At 41.1% G+C, this 17,541-nt stretch overlaps 1 protein-coding gene across 5 annotated transcripts in view; it reads right to left on the bottom strand.

Annotated features, from left to right (window-relative positions):
- Positions 1–352: 352 nt before the first annotated feature.
- LOC308595312 (cilia- and flagella-associated protein 337-like) overlaps positions 353–17,541 on the bottom strand; it is a 35,963-nt gene continuing 18,774 nt past the window's right edge. For 2 of the 5 annotated variants that reach the window (XM_081209324.1, XM_081209325.1), the window contains exons 15-26: positions 17,471–17,528; positions 16,390–16,435; positions 15,297–15,356; positions 14,840–15,002; positions 13,689–13,778; positions 12,338–12,396; positions 10,943–11,084; positions 10,802–10,841; positions 10,052–10,143; positions 8,672–8,826; positions 6,755–6,843; positions 353–6,339 (exon numbers count right to left, since the gene is read on the bottom strand). In XM_081209324.1, the coding sequence (XP_081065450.1) occupies positions 6,195–6,339; positions 6,755–6,843; positions 8,672–8,826; positions 10,052–10,143; positions 10,802–10,841; positions 10,943–11,084; positions 12,338–12,396; positions 13,689–13,778; positions 14,840–15,002; positions 15,297–15,356; positions 16,390–16,435; positions 17,471–17,528 (1,139 nt within the window). In that variant the 3' untranslated portion in view covers positions 353–6,194. The remainder of the gene's footprint in view (positions 6,340–6,754; positions 6,844–8,671; positions 8,827–10,051; positions 10,144–10,801; positions 10,842–10,942; positions 11,085–12,337; positions 12,397–13,688; positions 13,779–14,839; positions 15,003–15,296; positions 15,357–16,389; positions 16,436–17,470; positions 17,529–17,541) is intronic. The other 3 variants (XM_081209326.1, XM_081209327.1, XM_081209328.1) reach the window with 3 other exon arrangements.

The following is a 17,541-nucleotide window of genomic DNA, read 5'->3' as shown; positions in this document are numbered from 1 at the left end:
TTCCATGATACCGCTTATGTGGAGCGTTAGTTGAATGTAGATTGTAAAAGTCAGTTTAAGCTTTCCCGATATATTTTATATCAAATAGGCAGAATTGCTATATAAATGACAACAATCTACCTTATTTAAAGCTTTTATTGTGGGTAAGCCTCTGCTCCTTTATTCAGGAAAGGCCACTGTATTGCACTACTGATGCTGAAGTCTAGATCTCTGCATCTTTATTTTGGAAGATATTGGATTTGATGTGGCTTAAATATTGCCACTTGAAGCACTGACCTTTTTCTAGTTGTTGTACTGTTCTAATTTAAATATTAAAATAGAGGTTAGCTGGCAAATTAGTTAATCTTGTTGATGTACCATGAAAACTGTAAGAACCTTGTAGACAAAACATCCATGGCTTGAAAGGAGCTCATAGCAGCAGCATTCTTTGTCATAAGCCTTAGCAACATGACTCAAAATAAAGCTCATGGTCTCCGTGTACACACAGTCCTATATATCATATTCTGTGTTGATGCTGAGGACACTGTTTAAAGTTGTAATAGTATGAAACGTTAGTGAAAGTTTGAAGGCCATAACCGGGGACTCACTCATGTTTTCATTTCTCTTAATTACCTCCAGACTTGCTAATTTAGCTTAATTTTGAATGCTGCCTATGCATGTTCTTTAAATATGTCCTCCTCAGAATTAAAAGTGGAAAATATACACACATTAACTGGTAATTGATCTCTGTCAGTGTTCCTTACTGAAATACTTCTACCATTTCTCTTGGCCAAATTATCTTCTATTTTTGTTTCTGTGTTTAGAAAAGGAACACAACAAAAGTCACAAAATCTGTCAGCAATGGTCCCAAGCATCCTTTGGCATCCATAAAAAACTTAGCCCAAAGATACATTCATGCAACCAATGTTCCAAATTTGCATTGCTTTTAACTTGATTCTACTATTACAGTTTTAAGCCTAAAAATTAATCAAAGGAGATAATAAATCAACTACCTTGAAATATGAGCAAATTGGGGTCAAAAGAACTCATAATGAACAGACATCCTTCATGAGTAACCCAGTTTTTGGCTTAAATGTTGCCTTTGTTACATTAGCAGAGTTTTGCTTCTCTTTTTCCACAACTACTATGCAAGTTCTATTACAGTTTGTTTCAAGTTACTCAGTCATTTCTTACAGTTTTTTGTGCACCAGGTTCCATGCAGAAAGGTTCTCCACTCTGTTTTGTATTTTTCCCCAAATCTCAGATTTTAACAGATTAGTGAGTATTGTAGGCAGAATTTCTTTTAGTTGTGCAATGTACAATATCTCCATAATGTTACTAAATGTTTTACCATTCTCTAGGGTTTCTGTGGTACTAATCCAAAGTGATTGCAGGGTGATAGGCAGACTTCACAAAAAAGAGGCCCTTTTGAAATGCTATCAAAGTTCTCTGTCCAGGATTTGACAGGTTTTTTCTGAGGCTTTGACTTCGGTTGACTTTACCAGACATTCCTGTACTCGACTTTTTCAAGCTTTTAACTAGCTTTCTTCAGGGCAGAAAGAAGGATATGTTGCTGCTTAAGCCATTTTCTGAGCTTCCCTTGGGACTATGAGGTTGGACGTGTGGAATCCTAGCTTTCTTGTACACTCCTTTCTGCAACTTTCACACCAATAGGTTGATTTTGGGATGGCTGTGAAACAGGACGCCGAATAACAGAGATCTTCATCTGGTCTGTTTAGAAGTACCAGAACAATGCAAGAAAAGGGGGTTTTGTTTGCTTGTTTTAAACACTCTTAAGATTTACTGAGTACAGTGAGGAGGCTTAGCACCCAAGTGTACCACACCCCTTTCAGATGCCTCAGCAAACTAATCCACCTACTGCCATCTTAATAATGAGTGGTGCAGATGTTTTCTCTTTGTCCCCCATAAGAAGAGCTCATGCAAGTGGAATTCCTTGTCAACTGGAAGAAGCCAGTTGAAATTACTCAACATTTAGGGTAATTGTGGATTCTATCTTTCAAGACATTGTTACTGAATAATATACGGGGTTGGGTGGGAGAAGAAGACTGGGGTCATTCAGTATTCAGTCTTCCATGGATCAGGATCCTTTCTTGAACTTGGGTCTTTAGTGGATTTCCTACCTCCTTGCCAAGAGATGCTTGCAGAAAACTTAGTGCTTACCCCATTTTATGCCAATCTGCCAGCTAGATAAAATGCTTGTTTTTTCAAAAAATGTGAAGGAAAGAATTAAACTTATTATTGTGTTAGGCTTTGTACACTGGTGGATACTTGGAAGCCTGCTTTATTGGGAGGGATTAGGAGTCACTTTCTCCTATTTGCCCCTGCCATAAGTCTGTCTTATGATACCAGTGGAGCATAACCCTATTTTACAGTGTTTGATAGATAACCCAAAGGAAGTCAAATCACAGATAAGCAGCCGATTACTGTTTTTATGACCAATACCTAGGATAATGGATTATGCAATTTTGCTACATTCTTTTGACCTGTATTTTTCTCTTATATGTGGAACTAGTGATGTCCTTGCAGTCAGTTTAGCACAGGCATTCATGGGATGAGACCATTCCTTCCAGACTTCCAGCAGCTTCAGGGTGAGGTAAACTCTTCATGTGCATATTCAAGCATATTCTGAATTCAGTTTCTGGTACGTCACGCTGACTTCGTAATGACTTACTCTAAACAAATGAATTCTGTATACTAAAGTGATTATTGGTTACAGAGAGCTGTGTATAAAATGTCCAAGCTAGAATATTGATGTGGAAAAGTATGGCAGAAAAGAAAGGTCTGTTACAGCATTAGAAACCCCCTGCTCATATCTTCAGGGATGAAGCATGGTTCCCACCAAATTATTTAAGGAAATGTTGCTCAGATGAGAAAGGAGGTTGTACACTTTTGCAATTGTTCTTTATCCCATGATTTGTTGCAGAAAAATATTCCTTTAATGAAATGGTACAAAGATGGAACCTTGTTTGTATTAATAGTAATCCAGCAGCGTAGGCATATGGAGTTTGCCCAGAATTCATTCAAAAAGTTTCTAAGCTGGCCTTCCAGGGGTTTTCTTCACTTTTCCATACTTTTTCTTCAAAGTAGTTTGAGTGCTTTGCAGGGGAAGCTGTTAAATCAAAACCAGCCTATTAAAGTGTGACATATATGTAAAGCTTCTTGGTGAATGTGGACTCTTTCTTTTTGGGATAGAAATGCTAGATTTTTCAATGCATCTCTTTACATTTTACGGCATGGGTTTAGCTTTATACACCTTTCTGTTTCTGGGTGAACATTATTTCTAAGTTGCAGACTATATGTAACGAAAGTACTGTTCATACTTTTGGCTTATGTTTAGCATTTTGAGTAATTTTAAAGTACGTTTTAAGAGTTAATATACTAGACCATGGACTGAATGATACAGTATGTACCCTAAGTCACAATGGTATGTCAACAGGTGCTAGAACTCATGAGGCACATTATCACATGACCTGTGGAGCTAAGTATCTTCTTAAAACAATAAGAATGGATTTGGCCTCTCCAGTTTAGGCTTAATAGAGGATAGTGCCTTGTATCTGAGATAAATTAGATTTCTTCTCCATCATGTCCCTGTGGTTCATTGTGACTTCAGTAGTTAGTGTAGTTAAATGTGTCTGGGATGGGGTATTTGCATGCTACTGAGAATGAAAAACACATGAGCAAAGTGCTTAGTGAATATCAGGAAGGCAGACTGAGCAGTTTTGCATAGTCTGCTTTTTTCCCTCCTGTCTACTTTCTGCCCACTTCTGGTTGAGGATGATGTTGAACATGAGTGATGGGGGGAAATTAATTAGCAACTTTGTTTTACTCCCCCAGTTGCTTATATGCATGAGTTATCTCTTATCTCACAACAGCAAATTAGTGGTACTGCCTGCTTTTGTTCAGCTCCTATTTTCAAGAGTGGGCACTACTTGAATCCTTTTGGAAATATATCTCCACCTAACACCAGTAATTATAGTTTTATAGATTCATTATTCATATTCATGCCACCAGGAATTATAATTTCACTCCATACGTCATGTCCTTCTGCACTGATGCCTGCTCACGTTAACTGGTTATTCTTTCATCTTCCAAGGCCCTTACCTAAAAAAAATGGAACCCACCATTTAAATCAGGGATGATGGGAGTTGTAGTCCAACAAGATCTGAAGGGCCATGGATTACCCAGCCATGATTTAAGCCAGGCATAGGCAAACTCTGGCCCTCCAGATGTTTGGGACTACAATTCCCATCATCCATAACCCATGTTCCTGTTAGCTAGGGATGATGGCAATTGTTGTCCCAAACATCTGGAGGGCCGGAGTTTGCCTATGCCTGATTTAAGCGGCTAGTTTCTCACTTAAATTTGGTGTAAATTTAAATTGGCTGCAATTTAATTATAGGTATTTATTTAACTGAGTCGGAATGCAGGCCTTGGTACTAGTTTGGGGGAGGGGTATGAATCCTTGGGGGGATATGAATGAAAGAATCGGCTGTGTGCCTGGATTCAAAATGCAGGGCTGAATGAACTCTCCAGCAGGAGAGAGCCCCCAGTATCAGAGTTTAAACTCACAAAAGTCAAGCAGCACTATTGCATGGGAATATAGGCTATTAAACCCTTTTCATAACCCATTTAGTTGCACACATCACTCCTCTCTTTTTACCCCTCTGGCAATGAACAAACCACACACTGTTAGCTTAAAAAGCTTTACTTACAAAATGTTCCAAAAGTCAGATTCATGCATTTATCGAAGCAGCAGCAAGGAGAAGACAGAATATACAGAATGAAAACTTCAAACGCATGCCCTAAGCTTGCTCCTTGATCAGAGGGAGAACAGGAAGAGAAGGCTTTGCTTCCTAGCACATCAGAGAAGAGGGTGTGTGACATAGCCAAGTCTGGGAATACAGGTCTATTTTCTTAACCCATTCATGCAGTGAGTAGCAATCATGCATATTATGTTTGACTGCAATTTCCCACAATTTTTTCATCTAAACCCCCGCTCCATTTTAATTCCTAATTGCTACTTAAATTAAGTAGGTATCTTACAAAAATCAGCAGATTAATAGGCCATAATTCACAGTACAAGCTTCTCTACAGAGCTGTTATCCTACAGACCAATGTTGTCGTTTTTTGAGTTACCTTTCTGTATAAGTAGAAACTTTCCTGCTATCTTCCTTTCTTGCACACAGACACAATACACACAGAGAGATACCTAAGGTTCCAAAACAAGACTGTTTTATTTCCAGCCTTGCTTCAGAAGAGCTACTTTAAACAGCAGTTAGAATACCCAAGGCTGCCAGCTAGCAAGTTCAAGTCAGAAGTGTAAAATCATATTATGAAGAATGATCTTTGCAATTTCAAATTCATTTCCACAGTTGGGAATTTGGAATGGGTTCCTGTGAATATATTAAATTAGTATGTATGAGGAGGACAGAGGCTTGCTAAATTGCATTGCCCAATTTAAAAAAACACCATTTGCTATTTTGTTAGGATAAATTTGTGAATAGCAAAATGGTACAATTCTTGTAAGCTGCAAGGTGACTCCATTTAGTTTTCTCATAACAGGCATGTACCTCAAAACACAGAAAAATGAAGCTGTGAATTGGGGAAATCAGTTCACCATAACGGAAGCTGAAGCTAAAGTCAATCAGCTGCCATGGCCAGGGTTCTACAGACATTTTATATTTAGCAAGTGTTTTCTTATGTAAATGTGTCTCCATGGGACAGGAGTGTGTTCAGCTTGGATAACCTTATAGCAGTGTTTAAGTATGCAAAGTGTTTATATGTAAAGGGATGGAATCCTTCATAGTGACATCATGCACAAATGGATGAATATGTCAGTTGATTTCCAAGTGGCAACACTAATTTACCAGAGATTGTGTGTAAAAATTTATAATAAATATTTAAATCTACTTCTTGAACCAGAAGTGATGTTCCCCTGAGACTTTTTTATTGCCACTAGTTTCAGCTTAATCTGCTACTGTAATACAGTAATCGTCCTAACCAATGGGATTAATGTCCACGAAGAGGAGTGATCTCTTAACAGCCATCAAAGTTCTTTGGTCAGAAAAAAACACATCAGCACACTTTATAAATTCTGCTTGCTTTTTACACATCATACATTTGAGAAAAGTTGCTTGGTTGCTTAAAGGCGGCCTCTGCCCTGCAGCCTGTCCAAGAAGCTGTTAAATTTCCAACTAAAATGGGTCATCAAGTTCTGCTGCTAGATTTGGTTTGTGGAAGGCAAGCTGTGTGTCGGCTAACTCACACAGTGGAAGAGAGTGATAAGAATTTATTCGGTTTGCATCATGTTGAATAGGTTTCCACTGGAACTGCTTTGATCTGAAAGATAAGTGGTGTGCTGTTTTCTTTCTGGCTAGTAGTTGTAAGAGGGATACTTTTCCAAATGACATAAAATTAAGACTTCTTAAATTTGGGAAATTAGATGAGGGAATGGGGAGAGAATAGATTATATGGATAGCTAGGAGTCTGGGAAACTTCTAACAAGGCACACAAAGGGAATGGTAGATGCAAAAAGCAGCTTTGAGAAATACATGTTGCTACTGTATCGCACACAGAGACTGCACTTGAGTATGGACTCATCTGTCAACACAATTTAATTTTCAGTTGTCCTGTGTATTTATAGAGTGCAGCATTCTATTACGCCATGCAAGACTTGCATATCTGTTAAGCTAACCTAGTATGGGCCAGTATGTTGTCGGTGAATAAAGAGGATTTAAATTCAAGTTGTACACACCTGTGTAGTCTGTCTATCTGCCTTTGCTTCAGTTCTTCAGCAAGTTCATCATCTATTACCATCTTTGAAGTGCAAGTGTCCCAAATCATCTATGGGATAACATACCAGTCATTTAGGCTGGGTAGAGAAGTGCCCTCAAAGTACACAGGGAGCAATGATTTCCCAGAAAACAAAGGTTTTTGGTGAAACAGCAACTATAATTACAATGCTTTCCCAGAAGGGAGAAAGGGCTTGTGGGGTGAGTTGGTGACACAATTGTGCGGTATAATTTTAGCTTTGAAGCAAAGGGCGATAGTAGCAGTAGGACTGAGAAAAGGTAGTAAAATGGTTGCAAGGTAGTAAAATACTTTCTATAAAGCATATATTACAGATCAAATGTTATTTTTTGGTTCCAAAAGTAACAAAGTATTGTGTATAACGTGTTTAGCCATTAAATTATGTTTGGTATGTTAAAAGAACATAAATAAAAAGTAAATTTGATTTGAAATTATTTTGTTACAAAGAGCTAGAAGCTGCTGAACTGTAAGGAACCTAGCATCTCATTCTTAAAATCTAAGAGGAGCAGGCAAAATTTTTTTAGCAAAACCAGGATAAGCCAACTGTCAGAGCTGCTTGAAGATCCTAGCTCACAGAGGATCACGCTAGCCAGCGATCATTAAGTAAAAGTCTTTATTGAATTACAGTTTCCATTCTCACGCTGCTGCGCGCAAACTCTACGTCTAGTAGCTATATCGGCGAAGCTCCGTCTGAGTCTCCGCCCCGTGAGCACCAGCTTAATATCCTAGCCTTGCTCCACCTTTTCCGCCTGACTGTCCTCCTCTGGGTCCCTCTACCCCCCGGGGCCTCCTCCTTCCGGGATTCTTCTGACGCTGACCCGGACCCTCCTGCCTCCTTGCGCCGGGCTTTAGGACCTGGTTCCCTTTCGGGGCTGCTTACTGCGCCGCCTTCCTCTGCATTTGAACTTGGCGCGCGCGCCCAACCTTCCACCTTCCTCTTAACCGTTTCTTCGCTCCCCGATGGAGGTGTGGCCACTCCTGACTCATGCCCTCCCTCCTGTGGTGAGCTGCCAGCGCTTCCCCCCTGGCTCCCTTCCTCTTCCCTGCTTCCTGGCGGTGACGCTGGTCCCGATTTCCAGCTGCTCCCCCCTGAGTCCCTTCTGGCTCTATCTTCCTGGGGTGCCCCCCTTGACTCCCCCCTTGCCCTGGCCACTGGTGCTCCTTTCTGTGAATCCTCTGATTCACTGGAAAGACTAGGAGATCTCGGGTCGTCGTCATCACTCATCTTTTCTTCTGCCTCCTCCCCTTCGCTCTCTGTTTCCTCCCTTGCCCGTGCCTCTGCTCCTAAACCCCTGACACCAACATAATAGTTTTTTTAAAAAAATATTCTGAAAATTATGCTGTTTTCCAGTCCCTCCACGTGGCAAGCAGGCATAAAGCATTCATTTCCATAAAAAGAGCTGAGAAGAAGGCAGAGGACCAATACAGTACTCAATGAACACTTCATTAAATTTTATCCCATTTTCTGATTCTTCATCTTTTTCATTATACTTATCAGAGACTTGCAAAAATCGCAGATTTGTCCAGATTAAAAAAGCTATGCAGTTTCACATCTCAAGAGCTATTGAGCTTGGGGAGGGGGAGTATACTGTTGAGTATTTCATGGGCTGCAGGCCACTTCATCAGATACATGAAATTTTATCCTTAATTATCAAGAATATAATATACCTGGTTTGGGGACAGGAGCCAGATGGCAATGAAGCCAAATGCTAATATAAAGAAAAGACAATGGGAGAGAGCTAATTTTTAATCATAGTGGACCTTTTGAAATTAATGGACCTAACTTAGTCATGCTCATTAATTTCAGTGTGTCTGCTCTAAATAAAATTCAAATACTGCCCAGTGATGATAATATTCCTACCTCAGCATCCATCTTGGATTTCTTCTGTGTGTCAAAGGTCCTTGTAGATTCGTGTCCAAAAGAGTCAGAGCTATTTTCTGAACTCGGGTTGGATTCTGATAGTCCCCAAGATGACTTCTCTTTTATGTTCCATGGTTCTCTTTGACCAAATGTACCTTTTTTAATTTAAAAAAAGTAAAGTTACTTTAAAATGTTATACTTGACTACCTCAGAATCTTCTCTGTTATGCATATATTCAACTTTTACTTGCATGTAGACAAAGGACTATATCCAACCAAGTTGTCCTGTTAGATAAAAACATCTGCCTGCGCAATGAAATTTCTGCTCCCTTCCTCCCCCAACCAATCTTCTCCAAAGGGTTGGAGAAAACCACAGGACAGATTTGGGAGGACAACAGGAGAGTAAAGGAAGAGGAAGTCCCATTGTGCAGGTGGAAGACCTGCTAACTGAATAACTTGCTTGGATACAACCCAAAATAAAGCTTTCAAAAAACCAAAACCACTGTTACAGTACTCGGGAATGAACAACCACATAAGAACATAACGAGAGCTTGCAGGGTCAGGCCAATGAGCCACCTAGACCAGCATCCTGTTCGCATAGTGGACACCTATGAGCATGCCTGTGGGAGACCTGCAAGCCGGACCTGGGCACAAGAGCAATCTCCAGCCCTATGCTTTCCAGAGACGTGTGCAAAAGCATTACGGCCTCAACCGTGGAGGACAAGCAGTAGCCATCATGGTTAGTAGCAATGGATAAGACTTCTGCTCCGTGACGATGCAGTGGTGATGGTTCCGTTCCAGATGCAATCAGAGAAAGTTTGATGTGGCAAAACAGGATAGGGGTATGTGGATTGCAGACAGATCATGCAGTGTGTGTATAGTTATCAGTTTGTGGGTGCAACAACTCCTTATTCCTGGGTCCAACAAGTGTTAAAATGTAAGCCAGGCTAGATTCGTGATGAGATTAAGAGAACATAGGATTAAGGGGGCTCTGTGCAATACAGCAAATAGGTAGGGCCCCTCCCTCAACTCACAGATAGAACGCCAAAAGCCAGAGTTTAGAGTTGAGTTTGGTTGTGTTGTGACCGAGAAGAAAAGCAGAAAGGCAGAGCACGATGTTTGATTTCTGTTTGAATTCAAGGCTGCTGCTATGGAGGAAACAATACTCTCTTGGGTTGTTGATGCTGTGAACCCCTCCACTGTAGGCTTAAGTTGTATATGTGTGTAAATAAACCATATATCAAAGAGACCACAGCTTCCACTGTACTCATTACCAAAAGGAAACATGCACCCTGGGTAAGAGCCTGGAATCTCACACTGCTGGGAGATTGGAGTGGTGTGTAATAATGTATATGTATTTCCACCTAAAATTAAATCTTACCTATATATTCCCCTTTTAGGCTCCACAACTTTGCATTGTAGTCTAAAGAAGTAGTGAGGAGAAGCTGGTGCTCATTCATAAGGCTGATGCTACTCCATTGGAAAAAGAAAATGGGTTTAGTTTGTTATATTGACAACTGCTCTGAAAATAGGCACTGCTGCGGAATTTCCTTACTCTCTTAAACATCTTGTTTCTCAAGTTCTTTCCACAGCTAGAATGGCAATACTCGTAGAACTCCTCAATGCCAAACCATACCCACATGCCCAACATGCGACATCATATGTGATGTCACGTGTGGGGCAAATAAAGATGCAGTTGAGCCAAAAGGGGGATACATGCCATACACAGTACTTTGCCAGCGCAGACAACTGGCTGATGCTCAGGACTTGCAAAGCACAGTGCTGATTGTTGTGGCTTGCAATGGTGCTATGGAAAAACAGATCACCTATTGACATTGTGGTGTCATGTGCCTTTCAAGTGCCGTTGTGATGTTGTGTGCCTTTCAAAGTTGGCCCATGGGGGAGGGGGAGATAAGCACCCAATCCTCTGGCTGAATCCAGCTCCCCACTGCTCTTCTACAGGGTCTGTGCTTTCTTACCAAGCAGGCAGTGCAGGCAAAAGAGCTACACTGCCACCACCAGTGCACCATGAGAAGGTGGCCTAAAATGTAAGTAAAGGGAGCTTGTCCCCAATGGATTCACCAGCTCCTAATCTTTCCTCATGGGCCTTGTTTTCCTCAGCGTGTCTTACCTGGTTATGCTGCAGTTGTGAGTGTTCCAGCTGTGAAGTACTATTTGAAAAAAGAAGGAGGGGAGACTAAGGTAAGGACATACTGTACACTCAGGAGCAAATATGAAACTTTTGGGTTTTGAATAAAAATGTTTCTCTCACAAACTGGTGGCTTGGCTTCTGGGCCATTAATGGCATATTCTGCAATGTTCCAGATATGGAGAAAGCCCAGTTGGTCTCCTGCACACAAGAGGAAGTCCTTGTCATCAACTGCCATGTCACTGACTGTGGATCTCTCTTTTGACTGCAAGCAAGGAAATAATAATAATAATAATAATAATAATAATAATAATAATAATAATAATAATACATACATACATACATACATACATACAATCATGTAACAAACTCATCTGTTAGCTGCTGGATTGTAGAAGCTTCAGTACTAAAGTTGCGGCGGAAATGTCCTTTAAGCAATGCATTATTTTATTTTTACTCTCTTTCAAGAGGGAGGACTAACAGCATAATTCTGTGATGATGTTCTCAGAAATAAATTCAACCAAGTTCAATGGAACTCGCTCCCTGCCCTGCCTAGAAGGGTGTGTTGGATTGAAGCTTCCTTGCACTCTTAGGAGCACTTCGTTTCTTGTGTCACTTTTGGTGAATGATAGTTTTGCATTTCAGTTGGTGCATGTGGTGAGATTTTAAGTGCAATTTCGGCACACACAGGCAAGAAGTGCCTACGTTTTAAGGCTGTCCTGACTCTTAAGCCAAGCAAACGTGTGAAATGCATGCATCCAGCCCAACTATCAATAGGATATTGTTTACTCTTTATTTTGATTGCACATTATGTTACATATTGGGTTGATGCTAATGTAATACCAACCCATGGTTTTGTGCTATGCAAACAGGGTTGTTGGAGGGGATAGGGTTGTGCATGCCCCACACTCTGTATCTCCTAAAGTAACCTGTTGCCCTCAGGGAGGGATACCACTGAGGGTCAGCTCTCAGTCTAGCTAGCTTCTGTATGTGGAAGCAGCAGGGTGGCATCTTGTCCTTTGTCTCTGATCACAAGATGCCCTGGGCTAGCACTGTCTCTGGGTTCACCTTGATGCTTAGACTACCATCATATGAAAAGTCAGAAGAGGATACAGGCAAAGCCCTAATGCACAGAGCAATCCTATGCATATTTACTCAGAAGTCGATCCTACAACATGCAACGGGGCTTACTCCCCCAGTAAGTGTAGCTAGCAGGGGTAGGGAACCTATGACATTCCAGATGTTACTGGACTCCAGCATGGATGGTGGTCTGCAAAGATGGGATTTGTGGTCTAGCAACATCTGGAGGACCACTAGCTACCCAGCCCTGGTGTTTAGGATTGCAACCTAAATGAATGTGTGCCACTTCCAGTTATGAATTATTTAAAGATCTAGTTCTTATTTTGTTTGTTTCCAAACTGTTAGGAATCTCACAGCACTAATAAAAACATACAGAGGCCTTACAAATGGAAATTAGCAACATGTAAAACATTCTTCCAGAAAATGAGCAGCACTTACACTAGAGAAATAAGCAAAAAGGCTCCCACGGCCATATATATTCCAGAATGCAATATAACCTGGGAAATAACAGCAATCACGGTATCAATAACAGTATCATATAGATGAAAATGAGATTTTCTGCATTCCCCCCTTAAAGTATAAGTCTGCCCTGTGGTTGGGGAGTGTTGGTTTTCTGCTAGAAACTCTGAAACCTGAATTTTTTTCTCTGTACTGAAATGTTCATTCTGACCCTACAATGGTCACACAATAGGCTCTATACTAAGACTGTTTCAGAAAGCTTCTACAGAGTAACATCCTTCCACAAATCTAGGTACTGATGCAAGGCCTAAAGCCTCTTCTCAATATGCAGTTGGCAGAAGGAAGAAATTTTGAGTTGAATTTCTTAAGAAAGGATCTCCCTTGCTAAAATGCCTGTTTGATCTGAGTGCTTCTTTCAACAGCGCTAATCTTAAGAGGCATTGCCTCTTAAGTGTCAATGATTGAACAACATCCTGTTAATAATATTTTGTATTTGGGTATCACTCTCAGGTGCTTCAAAGTGCGTCCAGTGCATTAGCTAACTCATCCTTACAGAAACCATGTAAATCAGGATTATTCTCTCTCATATTGCAAATGGGGGGGGGGGACTGAAGGAGAGAGGGAGAGACTCTTACCTAAAGCCATTGAGTTAATGGCGGAGGTGAGCTTTGGACTGGGAGCTCTACCTGATTCGTAGCTCAGTCTCTTGGCCATGGTGCTGCACCATCAAAGTCACAAGTGCTGCAACTTATGACAGCCTCAGGGGCCATCGGGGTGTTCCCACCCACCTCCCTGCCCTGCTTGCCTGATATTTGGATTGAGAGGAAAGCTCTAATGGCTGCAATGGTAGTTTTTTTCTCCCAATGACAATAGTCGGATCACATCCATACCAACATTTAAAACGTTTTGTTTCTCCTAAGGAATCCCAGGAACTGTAGTTTGTTAAGGGTGCTGGAAATTATAGCTCTGTGAGGAGTAAACTGCAGTTCCCAGATTTCAGGGGGTGGGGAAGCAATGTTCTTTAAATATATGGTGTGAGGAATGCAGCGGGAATGCAAGCCCCCAGCCTCCCAAATAACCTTTCACACAATTGATGGTTGTATGAATAGTGTCTTGCCTAGCCTGGCCCTGAAACACCCTTTGGACTGCAGGCCCTTGCACTGCATTGGCAGCCATTTTGAAAGGTTCCCCAATCTGTGAGCAGGTTTTTGGTGAGTACCTGGAGCCGTGAGAAGAATATGGGATCTGAGCATATGCAGGCCTCTGAACCCCAGCCCCACACTAACTAACTAACTAACTAACTATTTATTTATTTAACTTTTGTCTTTACCTCTGGGTCCACTAGCCACTAACATTGCAGCTGTTTTCTTCTTTTCCAGCCTTGATAAGAGGAAAATGATTTTATTGATGGTTAAATCCTCTGGGAGGGGACAAAACGAACCATGAAAGCATTTCCAGCACAATCCAGCACAAAGTATTTCCACAATCTCACACCAGCACAGGATATTTGTCAGCAATGCATTTCACTGTTGTAATCTGTAAAGCCAAGCCCAGCTTACCCAGGAGACTCCACAAGACACTTCCTCTCACACACAGTCTTGTAGCACCGGCAAAACTAGCAAATTTACTACAGCATAAGTTCTTGTGGGCAACAGGCCACTTCATCGGATGAATGAGGTGTTATCCGCAATTGATGGCACAGGTACATATACCTGCAGGTACACAGAAGCTGGCAATTGGGTGACATTTCCATTGTGTGGACTCTGCGCTCCCACAATAAACTCTCACAGGAAGCACCCTCACTCCAGGCTTGAGATGGTGCACATCTAACATTTACCAACTATGTGAGCAGGCAGGGAGACTGGTGTCAGTAGTGGAGGCAGATGGAGGCCACCTGTGCATATGATTACCACTCCTTGGGGAGCGGCTTTAATTGTTCTGTGTGGGAGGATGTTGCCGTACGTCAGGTAAAGGTGTAGCACCTTGTCACATAGTAAAATTTGCTCACAGCTTCCTCAATCTACTTGGTTCATCTTGTGATTTGAAAACACACCAAATGACTTGGGAGTCTAAGTTCTTTTAACTCAACATTTTGTACTTGGAAATGGAGACCCAGATAAAAAAAAAACCCTGTGTGTATCAACATAGCCACTTTCCCCTTTAAAATATGTAGCAACAGCAATGGGGGCTGGAATTTGCACATACTGTGGCTGTCACACAGAATAATATTTAAATGTCTTCCAAGTGGTTATTGCCTGGTCAGCTAGATTTGTGCAGTGGTTGTAGCCCACCGTGCAATTTACTCCAGTTACCACAGATCCTTTTTTTTTTACCATTTGTGGTGGCACAGACAGGAAATCCATTTTTAAAACATTTTCATTACTGACACTGTACATTCTTCGTTTTTCACTTCTCTCACCACACCGTGTGAGTTCTTTTAAGCATTTATTTTAGCACAGCAAAAGGTCTAATCCTACTCACCTGTTTCTCCTTCCCTTGCTGCTCTGTCTACAGCATGAAGACGGCTGCAGAGATGTCCTGATACCAGATTCCATATGAGAACTTCACCATCAAAACTAGAAGTGGCCAAGAAATGTGGAGGACACGAAGCTACACATAAAATATCGTCCTTGTGGCCCTGTTCCTGCATGGTGCAATGGCAAAGTGGTCATTATCATGCCGTCATTGCCCTATCAAGCACACATGGGGTGTATCTTATGCTCTAAACTAAGAGTAGAGAATCTCTGGCTCTCCAGATGTTATTGGTCTCCCAAGTCTCATCAGTCCCATCCAGCATGGCTAACGGGAAGGGATAACAGATGTTGTAGTTTAGCAACATTTGGGTGGCCCTGCTCTGCTCTAAGCAAATTCATGTAGAAATCTTTTCAACTTTTATTCATGTTTAACTACCATTTCTCACTGCAAGTTAATATCTTACCATACTTCTAATCCAGTCCAGTTGTGGGTATGAGCCTTCAACGACTTCATCATCAATATCCTGAAATTAAAAACTTTTCAGTTCCATCTTTGGTTCCAGAGATTCATAATTCTTTCATGGATAAACAAATTTATTTTTTACTTAAACATAGGTTAATGATGTGTGTCAAAGCAGTGCTACTGGTACTACTCATATTTCTAGAAAAAGGCAATGCTGGAGCTATAGAAACTGAAAAATATTGTCAGACAACTTTGCCTTTCATTCACATCCATGGGGTAGGTAGGATCAGCTGTAGACACAAGACAATTCTGATTTGGGGTGGGGGAGCCATATAATAGAGATTAGAAACATAATAACAGCCAACTGGATTAGACCAAAGATCCATATAATCTGGCATCATACTTAGAAATGAGCATAGGAAACTGTTTTATACCAAGTCACAAAATCAATCCAACGAGATGTGTATTGTGGCAGCAGCTAACCTTGGTTTCAGACAGAAGTGTTTCCCAACCCTACTTGGTGACTGAACCTAGGACCTTCTGCACATAAAGACTGTGCTCTGTCCCTGAGCTACAGTCATTCCCCAAAACTTCCTCCAGTGACCCATCAGATGCCTCGAGGAAGCCTACATGGGATATCTTGAAGGAAACACCCCACTCCCAGTTGTGCTCCCTGGCATTTGTTAGAAGCATTCTGCCTTTGAACATGTAGTTGTCATTACTAATAGCCTCCAATAAACCAGTCATACTTATGCACATATAGACATCACACTTTCTGTTCATGTCTGCAGTATTAAGAGGGAATGGGAACTGTTCATACTACTCAAAGAAGTCATTGGCTGTAAGGAAAAGCTCTATGAATTGATTGGACAAAAAAATTTCCAGAACCCTGCTCCGACAGGTGTCCATTATCCTGAACAAGTCATTCTCCATATTAGATGCCTGTCTGTCTTTCGGGTGCACAATGCTGGTATAGTTATTCTGGGCTTCCAATTTCTTACTGAGTTCATTGTGGAACACCTAAAATTTCCCATTTTTGGCCTTCCCAACATCTTATAGTGGAGCAACTAAACTTAACATTAATTTATACTTACCAGGAAAATACTGATCTTCCTGCCCCATCCAACAGAGATGATGTATCTTTTAAAAAATTGAAACCTGTTATTTAAAGAGGACAGCCAATTCTAATATAACCCCTTTTGTGTTGAATCCTAAAAGGAAAAAACTACATAAGCAGCGTGGCATCACTGATTTTCATATGTATATAAGAATTCAGAAGCTAAACAAACAATGGCTTATTTCGCGCTGACTGGCATGATTTATCATCCTTAATCTACCTGTACCCACCTTCACAAATGTTACATTTATTTTCAGCAAGTGTAAGGGCTATAAACACACTACAGTGGTACCTCAGTTCTTGAACTTAATCCATTCCAAGAGTCCGTTCGACTCCCGAAACTGTTTGAAAACCAATTGGCACGGCTTCCATTTGGCTGCAGAAGCTTCTTGGACTCAAGCAGAAGCCGTGTTGGACATTTGGCTTCCGAAAAACGTTTGAAAACTGGAACACTTACTTCCGGGTTTGCAGCATTCAGGAGCCAATTTATTTGACACCAAGGTACCACTGTAAGTGCCAAGGTACCACTGTAAGTTTAAAACACTAAGGTTGGAAACCCAAACACTCAGCTGCAAGTATGGCCCATAAAATTCTTACTCGGAGGTAAAACTCTATTTTTTATTTGCCTTACTGCCAAGTAAGTGTGCACAGGAGGGAGGAGAAAACTGTGTCTTCCCAGATGTTGTTGGACTTGAAGCCTAGCTCCAGGAAGTATAGCCTATGGTCAGGAATGATGCTAAATGGAGTCTAGCAACATCTGCAGGGTCACAGGTTCCCCACCTATGCAAATTGCATACAAAATATGCAGAGTCTTTCCTGAAGACTTATTGGATAACTTGATTTAACCGCAGGAGATTCCATGATAGGTTCAATACTTTTCTATGCTTCCAGAGTTTGTGTGTGTTTCAACTGGCTGAATTGTCTGATACGTCCATCTTGCAGGTGTCCAAATTATTCCTATAAGATCATTCGGTAGAGACCTCTTCCCAGCTTACTTGTATTTTCTTAGCCATTTATACTTTTCATTTTTAAAATAGTAACAACAACATCCTTTGTACCTGTTGTCGTAAAGATCAGCATAGGTGCAAGCAGTGACTTCATCAGCTGAACTGATAGCTGAAAGAGAGAG

The sequence above is a fragment of the Podarcis bocagei genome, assembly GCF_964188305.1.
Source record: "Podarcis bocagei genome assembly, chromosome: 9".
NCBI lineage: Eukaryota > Metazoa > Chordata > Lepidosauria > Squamata > Lacertidae > Podarcis > Podarcis bocagei.
This window is presented reverse-complemented; position numbering and strand designations above follow the sequence as displayed.